Source organism: Giardia intestinalis, chromosome 3 (assembly GCF_000002435.2).
Source record: "Giardia intestinalis strain WB C6 chromosome 3, whole genome shotgun sequence".
Taxonomy (NCBI): Eukaryota; Fornicata; order Diplomonadida; family Hexamitidae; genus Giardia; species Giardia duodenalis.
Window position 1 is genome coordinate 1,598,694 of NC_051858.1, and position 22,779 is coordinate 1,621,472.

Here is a 22,779-nt window from a genome sequence, read left to right on the forward strand (position 1 = left end):
GAACAATCGAGCTATAATTCACTGGATAAAGCACATTACTGTGATGGATGCAACGTAGCAATACTAGATCCATCTTAGCTCATCGCGTGTCCATCATTTCCAACCCTTAAAGCCGAACCTCTCTTTCTGAGTCTGCGGGGTCGTTAATTGCTGAAAAGTCTTGTATGCAGAAAGACCAGGGGAGAACTAGAGTCCCGTTATGCAGCTGACTGGGTCAATTGATCCATACTCCATGCGCCGCGCTATACTTTGAATATCTACTAACGCCACACCCTTATCTGTCAAGTAACAGTGTTCAGCAGAAATCAGATCCAGCTCGGAGATGATGCGTAGATGATCATAGTCATATTGGAGTCGTTCTTGTTGCGTGGGGTAGCGCTTGGTCCTCATGTGCCAATCGGGATTGAGCACGGCATCTATTCTATCGTGAATGCCCTCTCCCTCCAATAGATGTGGATTGCGTGGACGTCTATTCTGCTTCAGCCGCTCCCGAAGATGCTCACAATACGACATAGTGCATCCAGTAGATCTACTTAGCAACCCCTCTTTCCGCTGAGTGGTGGTCGAAGATGGGATGCATGCAATGGACTTAGATAGCGAGAAAGGAGAAGTGACGCTATCTTCCCTGCCCTTTCTAGTTGGTTGGAGGCCTTGTGACGGCTTGTTTAGTCTTGGTTTAGACGTTGTGAGGTGGATGGGAGCTTCAACAGGAACGAATGGGGCTACAAGCCCATGCACAATAGGATTATTATCTCTATTATGCGGATGATCCTCCTGCTGATCAGACAATATCTGCTCAAAAGCATCTGTGGCTATAGACTTGTGTGCATCTTCACGGGTACAGGACTCATCATCATTATTCGGAGCTTTGCAACATGCGGTGCTATGCAATAGTGCAGGTGATGCATTATTCTCCTGCCACGGTGTAGTGTGAAGCTCTCCAGTTTCCATCAGGAAATTGCAATTTTTTAGGACTCCGCGAAATTGGGGCTATCTATTCCGCCCTCCGGAGTCTTTCAAAAGGCCGGGCAAATACGTTATCAGGTTGAGCATACACATTCTAATAGTCATCATAATAGCCATCAGATTGAAACAAACCAATGGATTATCGCTTTGGTGAGATTGCCTGGTACGATTATAAGTACGATCGATTGGGTGCTTCTTTAAAATTAACGCCACCATGACATGCCTCACTATGCCTATATTTCTTAGAAAAGCCTTAGAAGAAACCTTGCGGTTAAACTCAACTAGCATGAAGCTTTTAGTCTTCTGAGCAGCATTGAGTTATGGCTTCCTCATAACATTCTTGTCTATAACTCACTAGTGATCTCCTTATCAGAAGATATGAATATGGATTGCAAATCAGTAATTGACCATGGACGTAGAAGACTGCACCATCCTAATTATCTAGTATTCAATGTTCCTGAGTAATGATTGCGGAACATAAGTCGATATATGCCTGCAGTTATTCACACACTCACCCATTTCAGTACTGTAACAACTGTAACAAATTTAACCAGCCTACCTTATACCTTTTGCACCTTAACATCCCTTGGAGAAAATGCGCCCACCACACCGGTTACACTCAACGACAAGGTTTGCCTACTGAGCTAACCGTGATGTAAGAGACAAGCTTGCTCAGAAAGTGGCTTTTCAACCTGGTTTATCTCTAGTCTTCATTGCAGCATCTTACCCCAAACTATATCAACTATTATGCCGGCTGCTCATACAGCTATGGGTACTCTGGGTGTAGCATATCTTTTACTTCATTTTATCCGCTCGGTCAACTAATCCCTACATGCGTCTATCTGTATCCATCGAGTTTATAGCCTTAGCTTCATTGTAGTTCACGCCTGCTGTCTTCTACTGGTTACCATTGTGTTACTGTTTCTCTATTTCGGTGCATTTTCACAAATTAGGTGCTCGCTTTAAAGTTAGAGTATATCCAATCGCATCCAATCGTCTCTCAAATTGCGAAATATAAGGTTGCACGACACATGCAGGCTATCCTTCCATTTTTCCAGAAGTTTTCAATCTCATTGCTATCGCATCATATGACATTTGGGCTTTTTTGAGATCGTAAAGAAAATGGAGCCTCAGGAGATTCTCGGCGCAACTACGTACAGCCAGAACACTGGTAGTGCATCAGACAAGTTCCTGGCCTCAGTCTTCGGGTACTTTTCTGTGGAAGATCCTATTGACGACTTTCTAAAAGACGTAGAGTGGTTTGCATCGGATTTTGTTGATTGCTTTGTCCTTAAACGCAAGTGCCAGAACTACTGGGACAAGATTGTTACGCAGGCAACGATTCCTCAAGTAACACAACCGTTCTTTAAAACTTGTGAGAATGCATCCAATGCCTACACAGTTAAATCGTTGTATTTACGTGACACATTTCTCCTGACTGATATCCAGCTACATCTTCAGCGAAAATCGTTTGATTTAGCCTTACTAGATTGTATAAAGATTCAGGTGCGATCTGACATCAAATCCCAGAAACAAGCAAAACGTCTCGCGATGTTCCTGTATGTTGCTTGCAAGCTCCTTCTTGTTAACGGATATGTCAACGGCAAGTTTGACGACATTGCAACCAGCCTTTTCAACGGAGAGATTGCCTCTCTATTGGTCACTGCCTTCAACGCTATCTCTCCTTGGGTAGGGGAGCGCCCATTTATTTTTGAGCCGATTATCTCTCTTCTTGCAGAAGTATTCCTTTACGCATTTGGGTGTACAAAGAATAGGCACAAGCACGAGAATATCCACAAGATATTTGGCAAGTTATTGAAGAAGGAAGAGGCATCCTCGACATCCTCAGTGTCTATTGTGGACGTATGTCTCAGGGTTATTGTATCTAACAGTGCCAAGAGTTCTATCACTAACATGTCAGAAGCCAGGCGACTCCCCGTTCAGAATCTTGATATCCGCATGCTGCTTGCGTCCTGCAGGCTCTTGCTCTGCGTCCTCAGCGTGCAGAATAATGATGACGAAACTCGAGTCATAGACTACATAGAGCGCAAGATTAGGGAGCTCTGCCCCGTGCAAGGTGCTCACTATCAGGCTCTCCCTCACTTGCTGTCTCTCCTGGTAAATCTTATTGATCAAATTAAGCCAGACTCGCCGCTTTCTCAAGATGTGATAAGCTTCCTCAAAGAAGCTATCGTAGCACTAATCCTTTGTACTAACTATGATAGGAAGCTAGTGGACCTTTTCAATGCTGAGTTTTGCACATCCGTTGGTAATATTTCAAAGCTTATTGAGACTCTCTATACCACTGAGATTGGAGGCGCTAAAGCAAAGGACTTCTCTGCTTTGACGCAGATCTTATTTGATGTTTTGCACGCCTCTGTGTTAGGCAATCCCATTCGGCGACATATGAATAGGACGCTTTTACTGCAGAGCAACTTGCTATCCTCCACTAACATTCTAGGATATTTCTGGTGTCAACGATATCACTATACAATTACTATTTATACCGATATCATTATGGACATACAGCGCGACGAGTGTAAAACCGGTTGTGACTCAAAGAACGGTGCTAAGCAAAATGGTAAGAAGGATAAGAATCTTCTAGCGTTGTCAAATAAGAAGATACAAAGCAAAGTATTGAAAGATGACTCTATGCAATTAACGATACCGGTGAGCTGGGCGTTTATAGATTGTTTTGTGGAGTATAATGAGCGTGATCAGTTGGAACTTTTACCTCTCATCTATTCGTTATGTACTAAAACAAGAGAAATATTGGCAATATATATACCTTCGTATTGTAGGGTTTTTGCTGGTAATAAACAGCTCAGTAGATCGAGGTTGAGGTACTACAGAAGTAAGTACAACAGTAGTAAGAAATCATTACCTGAATGCTTAGATGATGAGGTAGTAGAACACGACCCTTACTCGAGGCAACTGGGCTCTTGCTTAGCTTTTGAGCTTCGTGTAGAGCTCCATGATATCCACTATAGCACCTGTGACTTGATCTCTCAAGTGCAGCGTCGCGACTCTTCCGTTGGCTTGTTTTTCCACTGGTATCATCCATCTGTTGGCCTTCACATTAAAATTGTGAAGTCGCTTCAAGCAAGCTTTGCAACGGCGTACTTCACTGAGTCCGGAGGCGGCGTAGGTATGCACCGCCTCTTTTGCCTGAGCGAATTCAATAACATACAGCTTCCGAGCTGTTCTTTTACTGGGTACGGATACTCTACCGTGTCATCCCAGCCATTCTCATATATCGAAGACGTCTTAAAAGAGGTATGTGAAAGGGTATATCGGGACGATTCTTCAGTTGATGTCTCAATTAGGCTAAAGGAACTAGAGAGTGCAACAAAGACAAATACGGAACTAACGCTGTATAGCCCCACCCCTGATACCCAGTCGAACGTTGCTGTCTTCAAGGACCTTACTTTGCACGTTGATGGGAAGAGAATGAGTCACCGTAAAGAGTTCACGCGCAAAACTCTCAGGCCTTCTCAGTTTAAGGCCCTCCTGTATGCTGCGCTCTCTCCTCTGACTCTCATCTTGGGGTGCCCTGGAAGTGGGAAGTCGACAACTCTGGCGCACATCTCGAAGATGTTTCTGCTGGAGGAAGGTGCCCAATCCAAGTGGGTTCCTGCCCTGGATGCTAATGGAGTGGAGCGGAATAGACCAAAGTGGAACCGATTCAAAGACCTCTTCTTTTCCTCGATCAGAACATATGAGAGTGTCACTGAAATGGTGCTAGCCGAGGATGTTGGCGTCCAGCTTTTTATCACCGCACACAGCAACAATGCCGCCGACCAGTTGACACGCTACATCCTCGAGATGGATGGGTGGGACAAGACGACTCTCCCCTTCATAGTTAGATTGGGGAGTCAGTCGCTTGACTCTAATGTTCTTAAGTTCATGCCCATATACTATCTCTATCGGATTGCTCTGGAGCTGGACGTGCGACTTGATTCATCATATGATGAGGAAGACAAGTTGAGAACAGGAGATTTGATCGTTCATTTTACATCTATCTCCGAGGCAATACAATGCCATATATTGGGGTCTAATTCGTCAAAGGTATATGCAAGATTAACAAGATCTCAGAGAGATGTCCTGTATTGTATTCTGAAAGATATGAATTTCTTCAATCATAAGCTCTTGAGCTCGGCGACCATCATTGTCAGCACCACCTCTGGATTTAGCATATATCTGCGCTATTTCACTGACGTGGCCACCGATGGCCTTGAAGATTCCCTTCCTTTTGATCCCTTAAAGGGTAGCTCGAAGGTCTATGATGGATATGGCAGATCAATGTACAACCAACTTTCTTGCTTCAGTGGCGGGTCCCATATATTGCGAACGAATAGTTACAGCGACGTCCTGGTCGACTATGACCACACTCCCTCTAATCACACCTCCTACCATTCTAACTTGGTGAAAAGTACTACTGCATTTAACACAGGCGAAGGGGGCCACCACAGGTACCTGATTGTCGAAGAGGCGGCGCGCCTTTCAGAGCACGAGTTTGCGTCCTTCTTGGTCGCCCCTTTCGACAAGATCATTCTACTCGGGGATATCCTCCAGCTCCCGCCCCTCATCCAGGATCTGACCATCGCGAGCTCCGGGGCCCTCGACTGGTCTGTCTTCCACCGCATTTGCTACTCTCCGCGGGTCAGCGTGCCGATTGTGGCCTTGGAGGAACAGGCACGAAGCGTTCCAGAGATTGCTGACCTCTACCGCTCTTTGTATGAATCGTCTCTACCTAGATATTGCTCAATAAAGGGTGGCCTGCGAGACATCCCTGGAGTCAAATTCGATAGCTTTGTGGACCAAGCGATCCTGGAAAGGTTCCATGGGAGGTGCTTCTGTATTCCGAGCAAGAGCATATCTACATATGCTAATTTGATTACTGAGACAGACAGAGCGCTAACCGACTTCTGTCAGCAAATGAAAGAGTATCAAATTATCAAGAAGCAACCTGAAGACGCGAAGTCAAAGAAAAAAAGAGGCGGAGACATCAGATTGGCAGAGACTAACAGGGACGAGATTAAGCTGATCTCCTATCTTCTTTATAGTACTCTTGTGCAGGTCACGAACATGATTTTCTCTGGGTCTCACTTGGATAAGCTTGCGTATGACTCGCGAGAGCAAGAGTATTATCTCCATTTTAGCATTGCTATATTGTCGCTCTATAGTGCACAGGCCGCCCTGCTAAAATCGGACCGATTTATTTCGGATGTCACTAGTGTATTTAAGGACCTCAGGCTACCTGCAGGCAATGATAGGAGGGTACGTTTGAGTGTTGACATATCCGTTTCCACGAGTGACGCGTTCCAGGGTCTAGAGGCAGACGTCGTGTTTCTCTCAATGGTAAAGCGCACTACTACTGATTTCATCGATAGTCTTCCACGCGCGCTTGTTGCAGTCAGCAGAGCGCGACGACTGGTCGTCTGTGTTGGAATGGCAGATAAGTCTAAAAATGAGATCTGGATGAATGTGGCCAAGCAGCAGGAGTTGGATTTTTCAAATCTGCTCAGTGAAGCGTAACGTCTCTTGTAATTTTAAGCATTGTGTGGTGTAAAAATTCATAGATTGGGTTGGTTATTTATTTAAGATTTGCATTGTACCTAAGAATCTAGGAGTTTCAGATTGGTGCCTGTAGCATTTGCTTTTCTGTCAGCACTGTTATCAGTTGGCGTCATATATTAGACACCCAGGACCGCCATTTCAGCTATCTTAAATGCTAGATTAATACTGATACCTGGAAATACCCCAGAGTCTCGCTCAATGCTAATTTACAGAAGCGAATCATTCTAGGAGAGCCACAAGTTCTGGGTGCCCAGCCTTCACAGCAACATCAGCAGGCGTGCATCCAGCGCCGTACTTACTCTTCTCTGTTGTAGTTATTGTCTTTTCTTTTGGATACTTGCGCAGGATGTACTCTATGCAGGGCTTACTTCCCACCTGGATGGCGTACATTAGAGCGTTCATTCCTTCCTTGGTCTTTGCCCCTACTTCCTTGATCAAGGCCTCCACACATGGTCGATGTCCTTGGCTCGCCGCGTGCATTAGAGCAGTCATCTTGTGCTTGTCTGTCATGCCTCGCTCAAACTCGAGGAGATACTTGCAGCAATCGTGGTGCCCGTGCATTCCGGCAAGCATCATCGCAGTGGTGCCGGAGGGTGTGGCCATCTTTGCTTCAGCCTTTAGATACTGAAGAACCTTTACCTTTCCAGCGCTGGCTGCGTACATGAGGGCCGTCTTTCCTTCCTCATCCGCGAGGGTGGCCTGAGAGGGTGCATAGAGATACACACTAACCACATCGCCCTGCTCAGCAGCATCCATGAGCTCCGTCTTACGCCCTCCACTGACGTTTGGGGGTTGAATTTCAAAGCCTTCAGGTCCCAAAAGAAGTGACGCCGCCTCTGTGTTTCCATTCAAAAGAGCGATCTTTGTTGCAGTATTGTCTATGAAGTCCTTGTCGTCTAGAACCCTGATTCCGGCCTCATATGGAAGCAGAATCTTTATCAATTCAATATTATTTCCACCTGCAGCCATCATAAGAGCGGTGTAGCCGTCGTTGTTTTCATGTCCGGCTTGCTTTTTGATGTCCTTCTTGACCTCCTCGAAGAGCTTTGTGAGCTTAGCCTGCTCTTCATCAGTAAGCTGATGGGCACGAGAACTCATAGATCTCCCGTCATCTCCTACTTTGTACGGATCCAACTTCAGGATCTTCTTTATGGCCCTCATAACAGTGCTGTTGCCGTTTTCGTCTAGCTTTAAGTTGGTTGGCTTGACAATTTCTCGAGATTTAGTATTCGCAGATTCAGCAGCTTCTCTTGTCGCTAGAGGGGTATGTGTTTTTGGAGCATCCACAGTGCTAGGGGCATCGTGGTGGTCGTGCTCTCCTACAGATTCCTTAGCTGCTATAGCATTGTCCTTATGAGCCTCATCTGTAGTTGCATCTTCACTGTGATGGTGCACATTACTCTTAGGGGTCTGCGGTGTTACCTCTTCTTCCTTGAGTGGCTTTATCTGAATAGGGGTGTGCTGATTAGATTCCAAAGGAGACTCTGCGACTGAAGCAAGCCTGTCGATGGTGTCGTGAAAGTCAGCAGATGGTGGCAGTAACAGATCTGTCTGAACAGCAGAGTCCGAACAATATGCCGCTGCTTCTACCTCCACGTCAGCGGTTTCTGGCGGAGGAGCGGCTAGTGGCGCAAGATCACTCAGAGACGGCAGAACAATACCTGAGGTAAGCGAGTCTTTGCGAAGAAGTCTGTTCGCTTCGCGAACCAAAGCAGAATCAGCACTCTTGACATCCTCTAGCATGGCGGAATGTGTAGACCAGATTTTATTACATAAGTCAGCAACATGAGAAAGGCCCTCGATGGACTTTTGCTGTGCTTCAGTTGTGTTAGTGACCCACTGAGCTGCATTGCCAGTAATAGAGATGGCCTTTAAAATTTGATACAGGATGTCGTAAACTTGAGAGCTTCTGGTGAGCATAACGTCTGCCACTGTGTCCAACTTCGATTGCAGATCGATTGCTTGGGATCGGTATTTATCACACGAAGAGAGGAGCTCAGTGTACTGAAAAGAGTCTGCTGCATCAGCTGGTAGTCGTGGCTTGGATGAGGTTTCGGCTGCACCTGCAGTCGTTGGAGTCTCGAGAAACTTATTTATCAGACGCTCCTTTCCTTCAATACACTCCAGCATCTCAACGCATGCAACGCGAAGCTCAGTGGCGGACATCTTACTGATCTTCTTCAATGTGGACGCAGTGTCTATGTTCGCTGTGGGACTGAGCGGCAGACCTATAACACTCGTTGATCGACCCACTGCACTGGCCTCCGCTGCACCTGATCTTTGAATGGTGCCCAGCTCATTCTGGTAAGAGTCCATGATCACTGGCGGTATCAGGTTGTCATCTTGATAGGTCTCTTCTGGTATGAGATCCATCCTGGCCTGATGCATTGTGCACGACTGAAGCTCTGTTCCTGGAACTGTGCTGACATGACTCGCCGGGTCTGAGGTCAATGCATCGGACCGGGGACCAGTGATCTGGGTCTCTGCGGTGTCGTGTTCCGGAGAGAGTAGATATGTTGGCCGTGGGATAATGCGATTTGACTGGGCGCGCGGCTTGATGTGTTTCAAATTCTCAGGGTTCTGGTGCATTAAAATCACTCCGTCCTCGTCGTCCCTATCGTGCATTCCCATCTTAGTCATTCTGTGAATAATTTGCATTTCGGTGTCATTGTGGCTGGATGGAATACCTGATTTGCCGGCTGCAGAGTCGTTAGCAGTAGCGTTGTTAGTTACCCCATATGCAGAACGAACGCTTTTATTGCGCATAGCCAGGTTCCGTCGAAATATCTCACCCAAGTCGGAGAGCGGGGGGATCACCGATCCTATTGGTGGGTCGTTCAACGCCATTTTGTTAGCGGCCTTAAGCGTAGATGTAGCCCGGCCAAAGGACTGGGGCGACTTTTCCACAGGGAGCGCAGGGCTACCCTTTTTGGGTGCCCCGCTGGTAGAGTTAGGACTTTCGACCTTTCCCAGCTTATCGGTGTGCTGCGAAGGCGACACGTTACTAAAGCGGTTGACAGACGTCGTGTATTGCTTTGCCCCCGGAGAAGTAAAGGGGGACTTGGAGCTAGTGGCAGCCAAGGTGGCCCTGTCTCCCAGAGTCTTCACTTTGTGCAGAAGGTGTGCCGTGAGTTTTGTGTGAAGCTGCACGTGGCCGCACTCCTCAGCTATCTTCACTGCGCGCTCCAGGTCGGGGACGGAGAACTTCTCACTCTTCGTCAGTAGGTCCACGCAAAGGTGGTAATTATTGTAGGTGGCGTAGTCAAGGGCTGTGTAGCCTTGCTTGTCGGTTTCGTTCCCGAAGTATGGAATCAGCAGAGGGATGACCCGCGTGCTTCCGTTGGCCGCGGCAATTATGAGGGGCGTGTAGCCGGTGGAAGACTGGCGAAGCTCCCGCTCCTTCGGGATGAGGACGGAGGCGATGTCGTCGTAGTTCCGCGCGCACGCCAGGAAGAGGGCCGTTTCGTCGCGGTTGTTCACGAAGCCGGACTCTGTCTCGCTGAGGACCTCGACCATCGTCAGGTCGTTGTTCTTGACGGCGAGCATCAGGGCCGTGCACCCGTCGTCGTTCCGCGTGCCCGCATACTTGCGCTGGACGGCGCGGACCCCGTTGTAGTTGTGCTGCTCGACAAGCGAGAACCACGCGCGGACGTCCCCCATGGCAACTTTTTATTTACACGCGGGGCATCGGCACGCCGACGCCGTTGAGTGAAGGAGCCTCCTTAAGACGCGCCGCAGGGCTTCCCCGCAGGGAGCCTCATCGTCGCACGGGCCAAGCCTCGCTTAACGGCCCTGCGGCAAGGTATCCGCATCAGAAGGTTAGGGGGCGACATGTACGCACAGGGGTTTGGTGGTATTAACTCCAAAACTGATCCCGAATGGTATGATCGCTTGCCCCACCCTTTTTCTTTTCCGGGAGAATTCGATTTAAAATGGTTTGCTTTTATTCACTCCGAGCACGGGCAATCCCGGCGAGCTCCTCTGCGTCCTCGCACTCTGCGACCAGCTTGCTGAAGAGCGACTCTGGGTTGCTCAGGAGCGCCCTGGGGGTGTCGAACTCCTTTACCTCGCCCGCGTCCATAACTATGATTCTGTCGAAGTCGATGATGGTATTGATCCTGTGTGCAATGGCGATAACGACGCGGTCTGCCAGCGCTGTACGGATCGTGGACTGGATTATGGCGTCGTTTTCCCGGTCGACCTGGGCGGTGGCCTCATCCAGAATAACCACTGGTGCGTTTCGTAGCAGCGCACGGGCCACGCAGACAAGCTGGCGCTGACCTGCAGAGAGGTTGTCCCCGCAGGAAGTGATAGGGGCCTCTAGGCCTTCTAATTGGCTTTCAAAGAAGTCACGCAAACAGACCTTTTCCAAAGCCGACCATAACTCCATGTCAGTGTGCCGTCGCACAGTCTTTGGAATCTCACCAACAGGAATTTTCTCTGCCAGCATATGAGAGTACGGGCAAAGCGATGACCTGAGAGTGCCCTCGAAGACGAAGGGATCCTGTGGGATTATTGTCAAGAAGCTTCTTGCGTCCTTGAGGGGAAGCCTATCTATCGGATATCCGTCGATAGAGATGAGGGGTTTGTCGTACTGCCGTGATGGCGGAGAGTCTGTCTCGGCTCGCTCCGGCTCTGCCAGCCGGAAGAGAGCAGCCACTAGGGATGACTTTCCGGCACCTGTGCGCCCAACAATTCCAATTCTCTCGCCTTTCCGAAACGCAAGGTTCACGTTTATCAGTGTGCAGGGGAGCTCTTTACGATGCCTAAAGGACATGCGGCTGATCTGTACATACTCGCCCTCACTAGGCCTCGCTCTACTACCTTCTACATCCTGAGCGGGCGCATCTGCTTCTTCTGGAGACAGCTTACTATACTCATGCACTCTCTCGAAGCTTGCAAAGCTCCGTTCGAAGAGTATGCTGTATATTAGCACAGAGTTAAGAAGCTCAATGACTTCAAAGCCATTAAGGAGTACTACGCCAACATAGCGTGCAACATCACCATACGCTGCAATAATGATCACCCCGATGCTGAGCGCAAGGGAGAGCAGGACCGAAATGCACGAGTAGTTGAAGGATGCCCATCTATTACAGCAGTACATCATCCACTCAACAGCATACTTGCGTGAAAGGTTCTTCCTGTGAATATTCTGGATGTCTGCTTGCATCCCACTCGCTCTGACCAAGGGAAGATTGCTAGAGACCTCCTCCACAAGCGTGATGACGGGGCTGGTGACCATGTTACTTAGCCGCTTCACTTGCGGCGTGATCATCCTGTACCGCCTCAGAAGCAAGATGAATATTATCCCAACTGGCAAAAAGGCGAAGATTGTTGGCCACGCAAAAATCATCGACGTGAGACTCGACACGCTCACTGAGATGAGCAATTCGCAGAGAGGAGTCATCGTGTCGTAGACGTCTCTATCGCACTCGCGCACGTCTGATGACAATCTATTAAGGATACGACCCATCGGATTGGTTTCAAAGAAGGACATGCGTGTATGGAGTATTGCGTTCGCCATGCTCTTGTGCGCCTTTGTTGTAGCAGAAATAGAGAAGTTTATAGTTAGATATCTCATTACTATAATCATGCCAATCAACAGCACCAGTGCCGCTGTGTATAGAAGGGGGTAGAAGTGGCTCGGCATCCCGTAGCGGTTTGTTGACCATGAATCGATAAAGACGTTCATGAATTGTTGAATCAACTGCGTAATGATATACAACACCAGACAAAGGACGAACTTCCCTATGCCTCCATACTTAATCCAGCTGATATAGAGCTCCTTAGAAAGGGCTCCCTTTCCAGAGTGCTGTTCGTCCACAATATTCTTAGTTTTATTGGCCTCGTCGGTATTTGTAGGTGGATCCACTGAGGACGCCTCTGTACAAATATCGTTCTGACTAGACGCTGCTAGAGATAGCTTGCTGGGGACAGAAATTATGTTCCTCTTCAGAAGGTCATCCTTCCTCCTTTCGACCGGCTTCTTATCCTGGATCTCGTATACTCTGTCGCAGCTCCCAAAGAATTGTGTCTGATGGCTTGATATGAGAACGGTCTTCTGCTTCTGCCTTATCAGATATCCCAAGATGCAGTTTTCCCAGAGACGCCGCGCAACGTGGGCGTCAACCGCAGAGAGGGGATCATCGAGAAGGTAGATATCGGAATCGGCATAAACGGCGCGGGCTAACGCTATACGGGCCTTTTGCCCACCTGAAAGAGAGGTACCGCGCTCTCCCACCTCTGTGTTAATTCCACTAGGAAGCACAGCCAAGTCCTTGTCGAGACAGCAGAGGCTTATAACCTTGGCTAGCTTCTGCTCATCCAGGGGCTTGTGAAATATTATATTGCTGATAATAGTCCCAGACATAACGCAGGGAACCTGAGAATAATAGGCCACAGTTCCTCCGTGGGATATTTTGTCTGTAGATGTTAGCTCTCCGAGTAATGCCATGTGCAAGGCCGTCTTCCCAGAGCCTACTGCTCCGAATATGCCAACTAGTTCCCCTTTCCTGACAGAAAAGTCTACTCCGTCAAGAACGGGAGAGCTATCTATTGCTTTCTGCACCTCATACTTACGCAGTGTCTCCGGATCGATAAATTTATATGTCGTTGCCAGTTGCACATATATCCTCTTAAGTTTATTAACAAGGCTTTCGTCATTTGTTGATAGGTAGTCTCCTTCAATTATGTTTGCAGGAATTTCTATTTTCGAGGGCAGTGCTATCCGCAGCTGAAGCGCAAAGTGATCAGCTGTTTCTCCTTGGTGTGTCGGTCTGTGCATCAGATCGACTATCTGTTGAGGAGTGAAGCTACAGAGCAAGGACTCTTTGGCTTCAGACCCCAGAAGGCTCAGGGTTTCATTCAGCTTGTCTTCGTTCTTGTTCTTATGAGCGTACGATATCCCTAACATAGTCAGCAAGCTTTCATAAGCCTTTTGTGCTTTCACAGCATTGTGAGCGATGCGCTTGATACTCGCTCGGTTTTCTGCGTATGAGACATCTAGTATCTCTGGTTTCTGTAGGTGCTTAGCAAAGCCCCAGGTGAACGTTCCCTTGATATGCACTGCTACGTCAGAGCCCAGAGGCTCACGTTGAATGACTGTGCCACGATGGCCAGAGAGGCTCTTAGCGCTGCCAATGGCTGATCCAGCCGCGAGGTTGTCAGCCACATCGGGAAGACTCAAGAAAGCATTTATCCTCTTACCACTGATTATGCTAACTATCAAGGAATTAAGTGCAGTCGGGATAAATGAAATGCCTTCTGCAAGTAAGACAAACACTAGTGATGCAGAATAACCTGCTGCATCTGTGAGAAGCCCATAACTGGCTAAAGCTGCAAATCCAAAGAGCATCATCATAGGCAGACAGACCTCTCCACAGATGTAAACAAAAGCCTCGTTCATCAATAGCTTCTGTAAATATCGTAGCTCCTTCTTACGTGCATAGCCCAGCCTAACCGTGTGGATGTCTTCCTGGCCAAAGAACTTTATCACCTTTATGCCTTTAAGAATTTCTGATGCGATTCTTATGCGCGAATCACTGTTCATTAGGTAAAGGGAAGTGATACGCCCTTGCATGGACGTAATGTAGAAGGATAAGGGCATCGCTATCGCAAAAGCAATCAATCCCATCATTGCTGCCGGATGAGTAAAAAGACTAAGGTAGATCGCACTATAGATAACAGCAATGAGTAGTTCGACCAAGATAGGAAGCCAGATGATCACTATGAGGGTATTTTGGACGTCAGTAAAGAGAAAATTGATGATAGAGCCAGATAGGACGCTGCTCTTTGTTAGCTCTGAAACAGTCAGCAGCTTGGTGAAAAGACGATCTTGCAGCGCCATTTGCGTCTTGAACAGAATCTTTCGTGCGGTGAGAAACGTAATGCTGGTGAAGAAGGTGTACACTAGGCGCGCCACTACAACAACGAGCACCCAAACAGCTGACTGACGGAACAGGACTGAGAGCACAGCCGGCGTCGTTACACCGGAAACACCTTGGTCCAACAATAAGTTGGTGCGGATGGCCCTAACGTTCTCAGGAGAGAGAATGGATACCAGAAAATTGACCGTGATTGGGGTACAGAGCGACGCTAGCTTATAGATCATCGCTGAGAAGATACACAAAAGAAAGTCTCGCAGGTTCATCTGCAAAGACAGGCGTATGATGTTAGGGAACTTCTTGCCTTCGTTGCTATGCCGTGCCAGCTTCGCTTCAGCAGAAAGATATTGCGCAATAGATTCCTCTGTGGTCATCCCTTTTTCTAATGCATAAACGTCACAGTTGTAGAGGGCTCCTTGTTTGCTGGCTGTCCTTATCACAGGATAAAACCATGCTAAGGTGTAGAACATAAAGCGTGGGTAACGTTCCGCGAGTCTCTCCCCAGCTTCCAGCTTTGTAAACTCCTGTGCATTGTCTGGCGGCGGGGGATAGACGCGGGGTCTTATGCCCATTTTTAATTCTAAGAGCAAAAATCAATCCGGTACGCATGACCATTTCTGGAACATACCCCGGTGACAAAGGGCTCCTAAGTGCTGATGAGCTAAGTGACATCATAGAACACCTTTCTACGGAATACCTTTCCCAACCAGAGAACCTGGTAAAAGTTAAGACGGCCCTCAGAGAATACGAGCGATGCAGAAGACTACTAGAGCAGCAACAAAAGGATTTCGCTACAATGATTTTAGATGTCGAGGAAAAAAGCCGGTTGTTGGAGGAAGAAGCGGCTACCATGCGTGAGCGATGTACGCAGGCAGAACAGGAGCTCCTGGAGCTCAAGGCGGATGCAGCTCATAACAGTGACCAACTCCAACAAGAACTTCAAATGTACAAGAGCATTGCCGAAATGAATACGAGCACATCTAATAGCGCACTGTCTACGAGATCCCCCGTATCGGCCTCTCTGGTGGCTTCTGCCGCTCACTCACAGCGTATTCAAGAGCTCACTAACAACATCTCCACTCTTGGACGTGAGCTGGATGAGCTTTCACAACGAGCCCAGTCGGCCGAGTGTAGAGCACATTCTGCTGCTTCCAGACTCCAGGAAGTAGAAAAAGAAGCCTTGGAAGCCCTTGAGGCTAGCTCTGAGGCAGTAGTCCGGGCTGCAACTCTGGAGAGTCACAATCATGAACTTAAAGCAACCCTCATGCTCAAAGACTCTGAGATTGCTAAGAGCATGCAGGCAAACTCATCTGAACTGGACAGGCTGCGCAGTGAAGCAGTGAGTCGCTCAAAAGAACTCGCAGTTCAAGCAGAACGGATCCAGACGCTGTCGCTTCAAGTAACAAGCCTCACAAATGAGTTAACAATTGCCACAAAAGGGTCTGCACAGAAGCTAGAGCGCATAGCAGCTCTTGAAAGCCGGATAAGCTTTATTGCAGCAGAGTTGGATGCCAGGAACCAAAGTGTGGAGTCTTTGACGGCAGAGTTGCACGATTTGACGAACCAATCTTCCTCCCTACAGACAGAGCTCAACGATGCACGGAGACATGCGGCAGACGCCGACCTTATGGTCTCTGTTGTGCAGAAGGAGCGCGACACTCTGTCATTCACTCTTTCTGAAAGGGTTGAGCAGCTTACAATAAAGAGTGCAGAGTGCGCAAAGCTGCGTGAAGAGGTGGATCAATTATACACACAGGTGAAGGAGATAGAAGACAGCCGCAGCAAAGCAGAGCTTTCTTCGTTAGCAAGCCTCTCTGAACGAGACAAGATTGCAGAAAGGAATGCTCAACTACAGAATGAATACGATATGCTGGCAGAACAATACTCTTCCAGTGTCAGAGCCTATGAGCTAGCAAACGAAAAGCTTCGTCTCAAAGAGAGTGACGAGCAAGCCATGCTATCAGTTCTCAAGAAGCGTAACGACCTCATCAACGCTCTGGATCCCAGAATCACATTTCCGACGGTGCTTGAGATGCGAAGTGCTCCGGAGATAGTACCGCATGAAAATGGTACATACGTATTCATAGATGTGTATAATTCTGAAATCAAGGATATAAACACTAAATTGGAAAGGCAACATACTCAGATAAAAGCCCTAGAGGCGGAGACCTGTCTCCTTTCACAGAAGTTGGAGTTCTATCACAGCATCATTGAGAAGGCAGAGACTAGTGTTTCCGATTTTGGATTTGCCATCAGAAATGAGCAGCTGGAATACTCTGAGCTGCGCAAAGAGTTGCGTTCCATGGTCGAGCGCGTCTCCACCTATGTTATTCAAAAGACTATTGGAGAAGTAGATCCGCCAAAGGTTGCTGCTGGTCAATCGATACCTACTACCTCATCCGCAGACCTGCAAATAGACAAAGCACTGTCTTCGTCATGGTACGACCTCACCGTAGCGGAGATTAGTAGAGCGGCCGCCACCAGCACGCCGGCTCCATCTAAGTTGGGGCAACATCACTCTGAATTGACTAATCACGCACATGTGCCGATGGCTAATGGCATGCAACTTACTTATGATGTCAATGGCAATGAGTCTATTTCGCGCTCTGTTTCGGCATCTATTTCTCCCCGATCGAAGGACACAGTGCGCCACAGATCTAAGAAGGGACCAAGTCCTCTTAAGACAATTGCAACACGAGTGCAAGAGGCTAAGCCTCAACATCCCCAGACACTCCATTTGGAAAACACTTTTCTAAGGGCAAAACTGCGCGAAGTAAGTGAGTCCTGTATGCAGGTATTCACCCAATTGATGTCTAACCCGAGCTCCTTGTATACAAATGAACAGATTGCTAAGATGAAGGAGCAGGTTTTGAGGATAAGCGGTTCAGCGATGGACCACACAGATGGATCGTCGGATAACGGTGTCTTCACTAGTCCACAACTGGGGACCATTTTTGCTGAAGCTGTGGAGAGTGCAGAAAGATCTCTCGAGCGTCCGTCACTGTTTGATTCCAAAGACTCCCCTTCCTGTCCGGGGGGCCCAATAAACTCCATGGAGATAGTCCGCGCACCCAACAGCGAGATAGTGAAGGAGTATATAGTAACATTTCCGGCAAAAGAGAGCACAGTGTATCACATTCATTTCGATATTATGAAGAAGCGTGATGCAGAGGCAGTGCGAGTGATTGCAGATTGTTATACAGAGCTATTCTACACCTGTCAATACCAGAGCTATGCGATTGCAAAGCTTGAGGAGCACATACAGAGAGTCTGCAGCGAGCTAAAGCACTTCGAAGAAAGCATGAGAATGGCAGAGACTGTGCAGCAACAAGCTAACAGCAAGTTTCTGATAACTGTTTGGGACCTATTACAGACCTACCTAAATGAGGACTCGCGGAAAATCGAGATGTTAGACCGACGAGTAGCTGAGATGGAGCAGCATACCGCACAGCTGACATCTGACTGCACAGACAGCGTTCTTTTGCAGGAGTCTCAGCTGATGCGGTCAGCTATCCTCCTGGCAGTGGATAGAATTGCTCCGTTCATCATGATCGACAAAACGGACATCCAGGACATTCAGCATTCCTGGAGTCCAAACGAAAGCCCAGAGATCATGGATAAGATAGCACGCCTGGCCATCACCCTTAAACAGCAAACGGATGAAGTGGAGAGTGTTGACCGGGCACTATGCGGAGTTGTGCACGCACTAAGCACCCTTCTATCAGACGAGACAGGAAGCATAACTGATTTCAAACGCATGCTGACTCAGATCAAGAACGAGGTGCTGAAGAGTCATTCCAGGATCTCCAGAAGGACTGCATAGGTGAACGTAAGCGCTAAGTTTCTTACTAACTTTCTTGAAAAGGAAGTGTTTGGGATGCTTATCGATGTCTCCATCGCATTGTCTGCCTTGAGGAGGCGTACGATAGCCGCATCGACCTTTGCTGGTGACGCAGCCATAACGAAAAAGCGTAGGAACACGCGGCGCTGAAGAATGCATACATCTTCTTTTAGATTGATGAACGATAAAAGCTGCTCCTGGACAGAGTAATCGGTAACGTGCTTGAAGACGCTTCCACACGCCTCTCCTGTTCTTCTGATGTCAGAGAGGCATTTTGTCGCACATTCACTGTATAGCTCTGCGAACGTGTCCACAAAGGAAGACACCCAGCCCGTCTGCAGCAACTTTTGAAGCGTTTGAGGATAAAGCGAGCAATTCTCAATGCTTTCCCACATGTCCGGGCTAAAGTCTACGTCGCTATAACTATTTATGTCCCCGAGTGCTTGCAAAAGTAGTTGTCTCCTGTCCTCCCAAGAGGTGAGCACTGATACCTTGTGAATGAAGTCCGACAATGATAAGGATGATAATAGAAGAGTAGCGAATGACGGATGTGCCTTTGATGAACTTGTTATGGCAGCTATGCAGACAACATGTGTAGCTAGATAGGAAAAGGGATCATACGTAGGATCCGTGGCGCGTCGGTTATCAAAGTATCCTGGTTGCAGACGCAGCAACGTATTGCGCAGGCGCTCCCAACTGTCAACTGGTTGTAGCGACGGTGTCTCAGATGATGTCATCGGTGCTTTAGTAAGACTTAGTAAAGCTGACGCCCTCTGAATTAACGCCTGCATTCGCAAATTGCTCGGCATATGTCCGGTATGATAGAGGCCGAAGCTTTCCAGTAAGTAAATATTGTCTGTGCAGGGCGGCGCTTTCTGCTCCTCTGGCGTCATACTCACTACTGCACGAGATACCAGGTCGCGCACAAAGGGTATCCTGTAGTACAGGATAGACAATCCTGAGCAGACATAAAGAAACTTTATGCTAGGACAGGTGGAGGTAAGAAGCCTAAGGGCCTTCTCGCCAGACTCTCTGAGGTCTAGCCTCAACAGTTGAGCCGCAAGATACAGAGGCGCATGAAAATCGGCGCATCGAATCACAATGGAAATAAAACTGTCCAAATCATCATTTACCATGACTTTCGACTTAATATTTTGGAGTGGCGAGGCTTGCATGAAGTAGAAGTAAGTGCGTGGATCACCCAGGCCGTGTAGATCGATATGCCAAGATACGCCGCCGGATGGTAGCAGACGATGCATATTCCTCCGGACCATTTCCATTATGATCAAGTATGTCATACTCGTCCCCCAAAAGCAGTCCGATTACGCTCAGGTGGCCTGCAGCTGCAGCATACATCAGAGCTGTATGTCCGCTACTGTCCTGCAAACGTAGTAGGTGTTTCGCTTTCACAACTCCAGCTAGATCCCCTGTGCTGGCAGCTAGCATCAGGTCAGTAGCTAAAGCTTCCGAGTTGATATCTATCGTAAGGATCTCTTTGGGAGCAGAAGAGGGTGATGATTGATTAAGCGTAGGCGTTCCACTTCGAGCAATGGGCATCTCTTCCATGCGGGATAGGCTATGAGCGCGCTTCTGCTTTGGTGACTCATTTCTCCCTCTTTTGGCAGTACTCTGGATTGCAAGATCAGACTGCATAGAGGTAACCTCCTCTTCACTCGATGTCTTGAACAAGAATGAGCGCCTATGAGTCCCATCTGCAGAGGAGCGTCGAGTGGACCGGGGAGCCACGTCCCGAGGCACCTCCTTGTACAGTAAGGAGGAGACCGTCTTGGACAGCGCAGGGTAGTCTGGATGACTAATGTGGAAGCCTACAACGTAATTACTTGTTAAATCCATGTGCATGTAAGATACAATAAAGCTGGTCAGGTTCAAACAAAACTGGTTCCAGGCACCTTCTTTAAATGAGGCACTAGGGACTAAATTAGATCCCAGCTCTTCCATTACCTTCGGAAAGTTATACTTGAGAGGAAGCAAGCGCAGCATAAAGCAGGAGTTGCCGAAGTAGGCGATGTTGCAGGGGTGAATAAGTGCCGACAGGTCCAAGAGTCTGACAAAGCGAGTTTCAAATACAGCCTTACCTATTGACAGCAGCGTTATAAACAGAGAAGTAAGTTCAAAGTCTGTGAATTTCGCCTGTTGTGCCTTTAGTTCATGAAGCTTGCTCATCAGAGATGGAATGTTTGGCATTGCCTTTGGAAGCAAAATGACACGATTGCGCTCTTCAAGATACACAAGCCTGGCATAAGGGGAGACGTTTGGATGGTAAAAGGCCTTGATAGCAACAAGCAGTGACCGGACGTTGTCGGGCTGGAGTTCAGATGTGGAGTAGGTTAACGAGGAAGTGGAGAAGAAAAGCTCTGCATTAGTGCATAGCTGTAGTGATCTGAGAATGTACGATTGATTAAGGCTGGGCACTCTGGCCGTACATGCGGCGTTCTGACTGGAGCCAACGGGCGAAGAAGCCGGAAGGACGCCAACCGGCCGCTGGATAGCGTCAAGTATTATTTCTGTGCTCGGAGACCTGGCGTGTTGCGACTGTGAAGAATTGTATCCAGATTGCTCAAACTTTTCGATCAGAAGTGAGGAATTAGGGGATGACATCGTGCTGCTTGAAGGCATCCCACTTCGAAATGGAGGGCTCTTGGCCGTGGGGGACGGGATTTGAACGCGCAAGGAGGTCTCCAGTGATGCTTCCTGCTCATCCAGAAGGGCGAGAATCTCTGGATCATCGCATAGTTCGCGCACACCGTTGCCCTCATGGTCACGGATGTCTGCTTCGTATGGGAGGAGTTGGAAAATGGCTTCCTTAAATGCGGTGATTATGGCATAGAGTAGAGCTGTACGGCCCAGTTTATCTCTATTTGTTACCCATAAGTCCAGGCTTTCTTTGAGTTTAGAGCTGTCCCGCTTAAGTACCAGCAGAATCAAAGGTGATGCAGGCCGCCCTATCATTTCAAATTTTAAACACAAGCCCTCTGGCAAAGGGCTGCATGATCCGATGCACGACGCATGTGGTAACAGTTAACTAGTGGGTAATCTGTACCTCTGCTCTTTTCTTTACAGATCATATGTTCCGTTTCAACGAAGAGATAGATGACCAGGTACAGGAAATAGAACTACGGCATGAGTTTCCAATAACCCAGAAGGATCTGCCGTAGATCCAGAAGCATGAAAATAGCGTGTTTTAACTAATTAAATCCAATGGGCAACTGTCTCAATGTCGTTTTATGCTCACAATTCTCAATCAAAAAACATAGAAGCGCTGCGAGTGTATCAAGCGCTGTGAAATGGGCAACATTTGCAGTAGCATGGAGGAAGAGTACTACACAGAGCTCAGGAAGGGAGTGGGAAATGACCTCGTTAAGGAACTGCAGTATGACTTTGCTTCTGTCAACTTTCTTGAAACCTTCTATCCTCAGATGGTCGCACAGGACTTTTGGTCCATCGTTAGGCAACGTTCAAAGTGCAAGGAAGGTGACAAAGACGCGCGAGTTTCATATAGTAGCTTGCGTCGATACTTGCGCAAAACCTACAACATGGTCACAGACACTGACGTGGACACCCTCTACCGGATAGTACTGCCCAATGTGCGGAGATCCCGTGCTGCAATTGAGGATTTGAAATCCGAGAAAGTGGACATTTTGACCTTTATGCGGATCTCCTACTTGTTCTACAGATTTTACGACATCCTCCACGATCCGCAGATATGGATATTTTATTGGGCAGATACATTTTATACAGGATACGCATCTCTAATGACTGTGCAGGCTCTCACAGCCTTTACGTATCAACTCGACAAGAAGGATATGCGGTACCTATTCCGCGTGATACAAAACTCGGCTGGATGGATGGGGATTGACCAGTGGCCGATCCTATCCGAAGGTCTTGAATCTCTTGAAAAAGTGTCTAGAAGTACTCAGGTCTATGCAAATCAGGAAAAACGAGCAGTTGTCTTCAAACGGAACAGAGAAAAGGCCATGGCAGATAAGAATTCGCTTGAGAAGGAGGTAGAGCGGGCTACAGAAGTTCAGAACGAGGGCGCAGCCACAGATTCCATACCAGAGCAGCAAGGGAATACCGCATTCTTTTCACGGAAAAACCTAGATATACTGAACAAGCGGGCTCTTCTCCTAGCCCAGGGTGTCAATGAAATAGATGTAATGCGTCTTTTAAAGATGAGCACGAGCCAGACTAGTGCCCATTCCCCCAACGTCCCAGCCCCACCAGCCATGGCTTCGCACGGAGATATGTGGGGGTCATCAAAAGATAGTAAGGTGCCCAGTACGCATGAGAAACTAGCTGGGGCACCAGAGAGTGAAGCGGACAAGGCTGTGGTAGAAGCTGAAGTCGTGGGCGTTGCCCGGTTGGTACTCACCCCAATTAGGGAAGATGCGTCATCAGAAACCTAAGGTCAGATAGCCCTATTAAAGATTTCCACGTCTACAAGCGTAGACATTAGACTTGAGTTAGTAATGTTAGTAATGTTCATAC

The 22,779-nt window shown here is 48.0% G+C and overlaps 8 protein-coding genes across 8 annotated transcripts; 3 read left to right on the forward strand and 5 right to left on the reverse strand.

Moving 5' to 3' along the window:
* Positions 1-186: 186 nt before the first annotated feature.
* On the reverse strand, positions 187-951 carry GL50803_006471 (uncharacterized protein; the record flags this gene model as incomplete). Its single annotated transcript, XM_001710248.1, has 1 exon — positions 187-951. One exon carries the CDS (start codon positions 949-951, stop codon positions 187-189), a length of 765 nt encoding a protein of 254 aa, XP_001710300.1.
* A 1,137-nt stretch (positions 952-2,088) lies between these two features.
* On the forward strand, positions 2,089-6,504 carry GL50803_0034050 (AAA domain-containing protein; the record flags this gene model as incomplete). The annotated part of the gene is made up of 1 exon (XM_038046070.1): positions 2,089-6,504. The coding sequence occupies one exon, from the start codon at positions 2,089-2,091 to the stop codon at positions 6,502-6,504; it is 4,416 nt and encodes a 1,471-aa protein (XP_037901874.1).
* Positions 6,505-6,765: 261 nt separating this feature from the next.
* GL50803_0095192 (Ankyrin repeat protein 1) lies at positions 6,766-10,206 on the reverse strand (the record flags this gene model as incomplete). The annotated part of the gene is made up of 1 exon (XM_001710250.2): positions 6,766-10,206. One exon carries the CDS (start codon positions 10,204-10,206, stop codon positions 6,766-6,768), a length of 3,441 nt encoding a protein of 1,146 aa, XP_001710302.1.
* A 283-nt stretch (positions 10,207-10,489) lies between these two features.
* On the reverse strand, positions 10,490-15,001 carry GL50803_0028379 (Multidrug resistance-associated protein 1; the record flags this gene model as incomplete). The annotated part of the gene is made up of 1 exon (XM_001710251.1): positions 10,490-15,001. The coding sequence occupies one exon, from the start codon at positions 14,999-15,001 to the stop codon at positions 10,490-10,492; it is 4,512 nt and encodes a 1,503-aa protein (XP_001710303.1).
* A 35-nt stretch (positions 15,002-15,036) lies between these two features.
* On the forward strand, positions 15,037-18,252 carry GL50803_0042196 (Coiled-coil protein; the record flags this gene model as incomplete). Its single annotated transcript, XM_001710254.2, has 1 exon — positions 15,037-18,252. The coding sequence occupies one exon, from the start codon at positions 15,037-15,039 to the stop codon at positions 18,250-18,252; it is 3,216 nt and encodes a 1,071-aa protein (XP_001710306.2).
* GL50803_0014599 (uncharacterized protein) lies at positions 18,222-19,445 on the reverse strand (the record flags this gene model as incomplete). The annotated part of the gene is made up of 1 exon (XM_001710256.2): positions 18,222-19,445. One exon carries the CDS (start codon positions 19,443-19,445, stop codon positions 18,222-18,224), a length of 1,224 nt encoding a protein of 407 aa, XP_001710308.2.
* A 22-nt stretch (positions 19,446-19,467) lies between these two features.
* GL50803_0014601 (Ankyrin repeat protein 1) lies at positions 19,468-21,240 on the reverse strand (the record flags this gene model as incomplete). Its single annotated transcript, XM_038045777.1, has 1 exon — positions 19,468-21,240. One exon carries the CDS (start codon positions 21,238-21,240, stop codon positions 19,468-19,470), a length of 1,773 nt encoding a protein of 590 aa, XP_037901875.1.
* A 335-nt stretch (positions 21,241-21,575) lies between these two features.
* On the forward strand, positions 21,576-22,697 carry GL50803_0016758 (uncharacterized protein; the record flags this gene model as incomplete). Its single annotated transcript, XM_001710257.1, has 1 exon — positions 21,576-22,697. The coding sequence occupies one exon, from the start codon at positions 21,576-21,578 to the stop codon at positions 22,695-22,697; it is 1,122 nt and encodes a 373-aa protein (XP_001710309.1).
* Between the last annotated feature and the right edge of the window lie 82 nt (positions 22,698-22,779).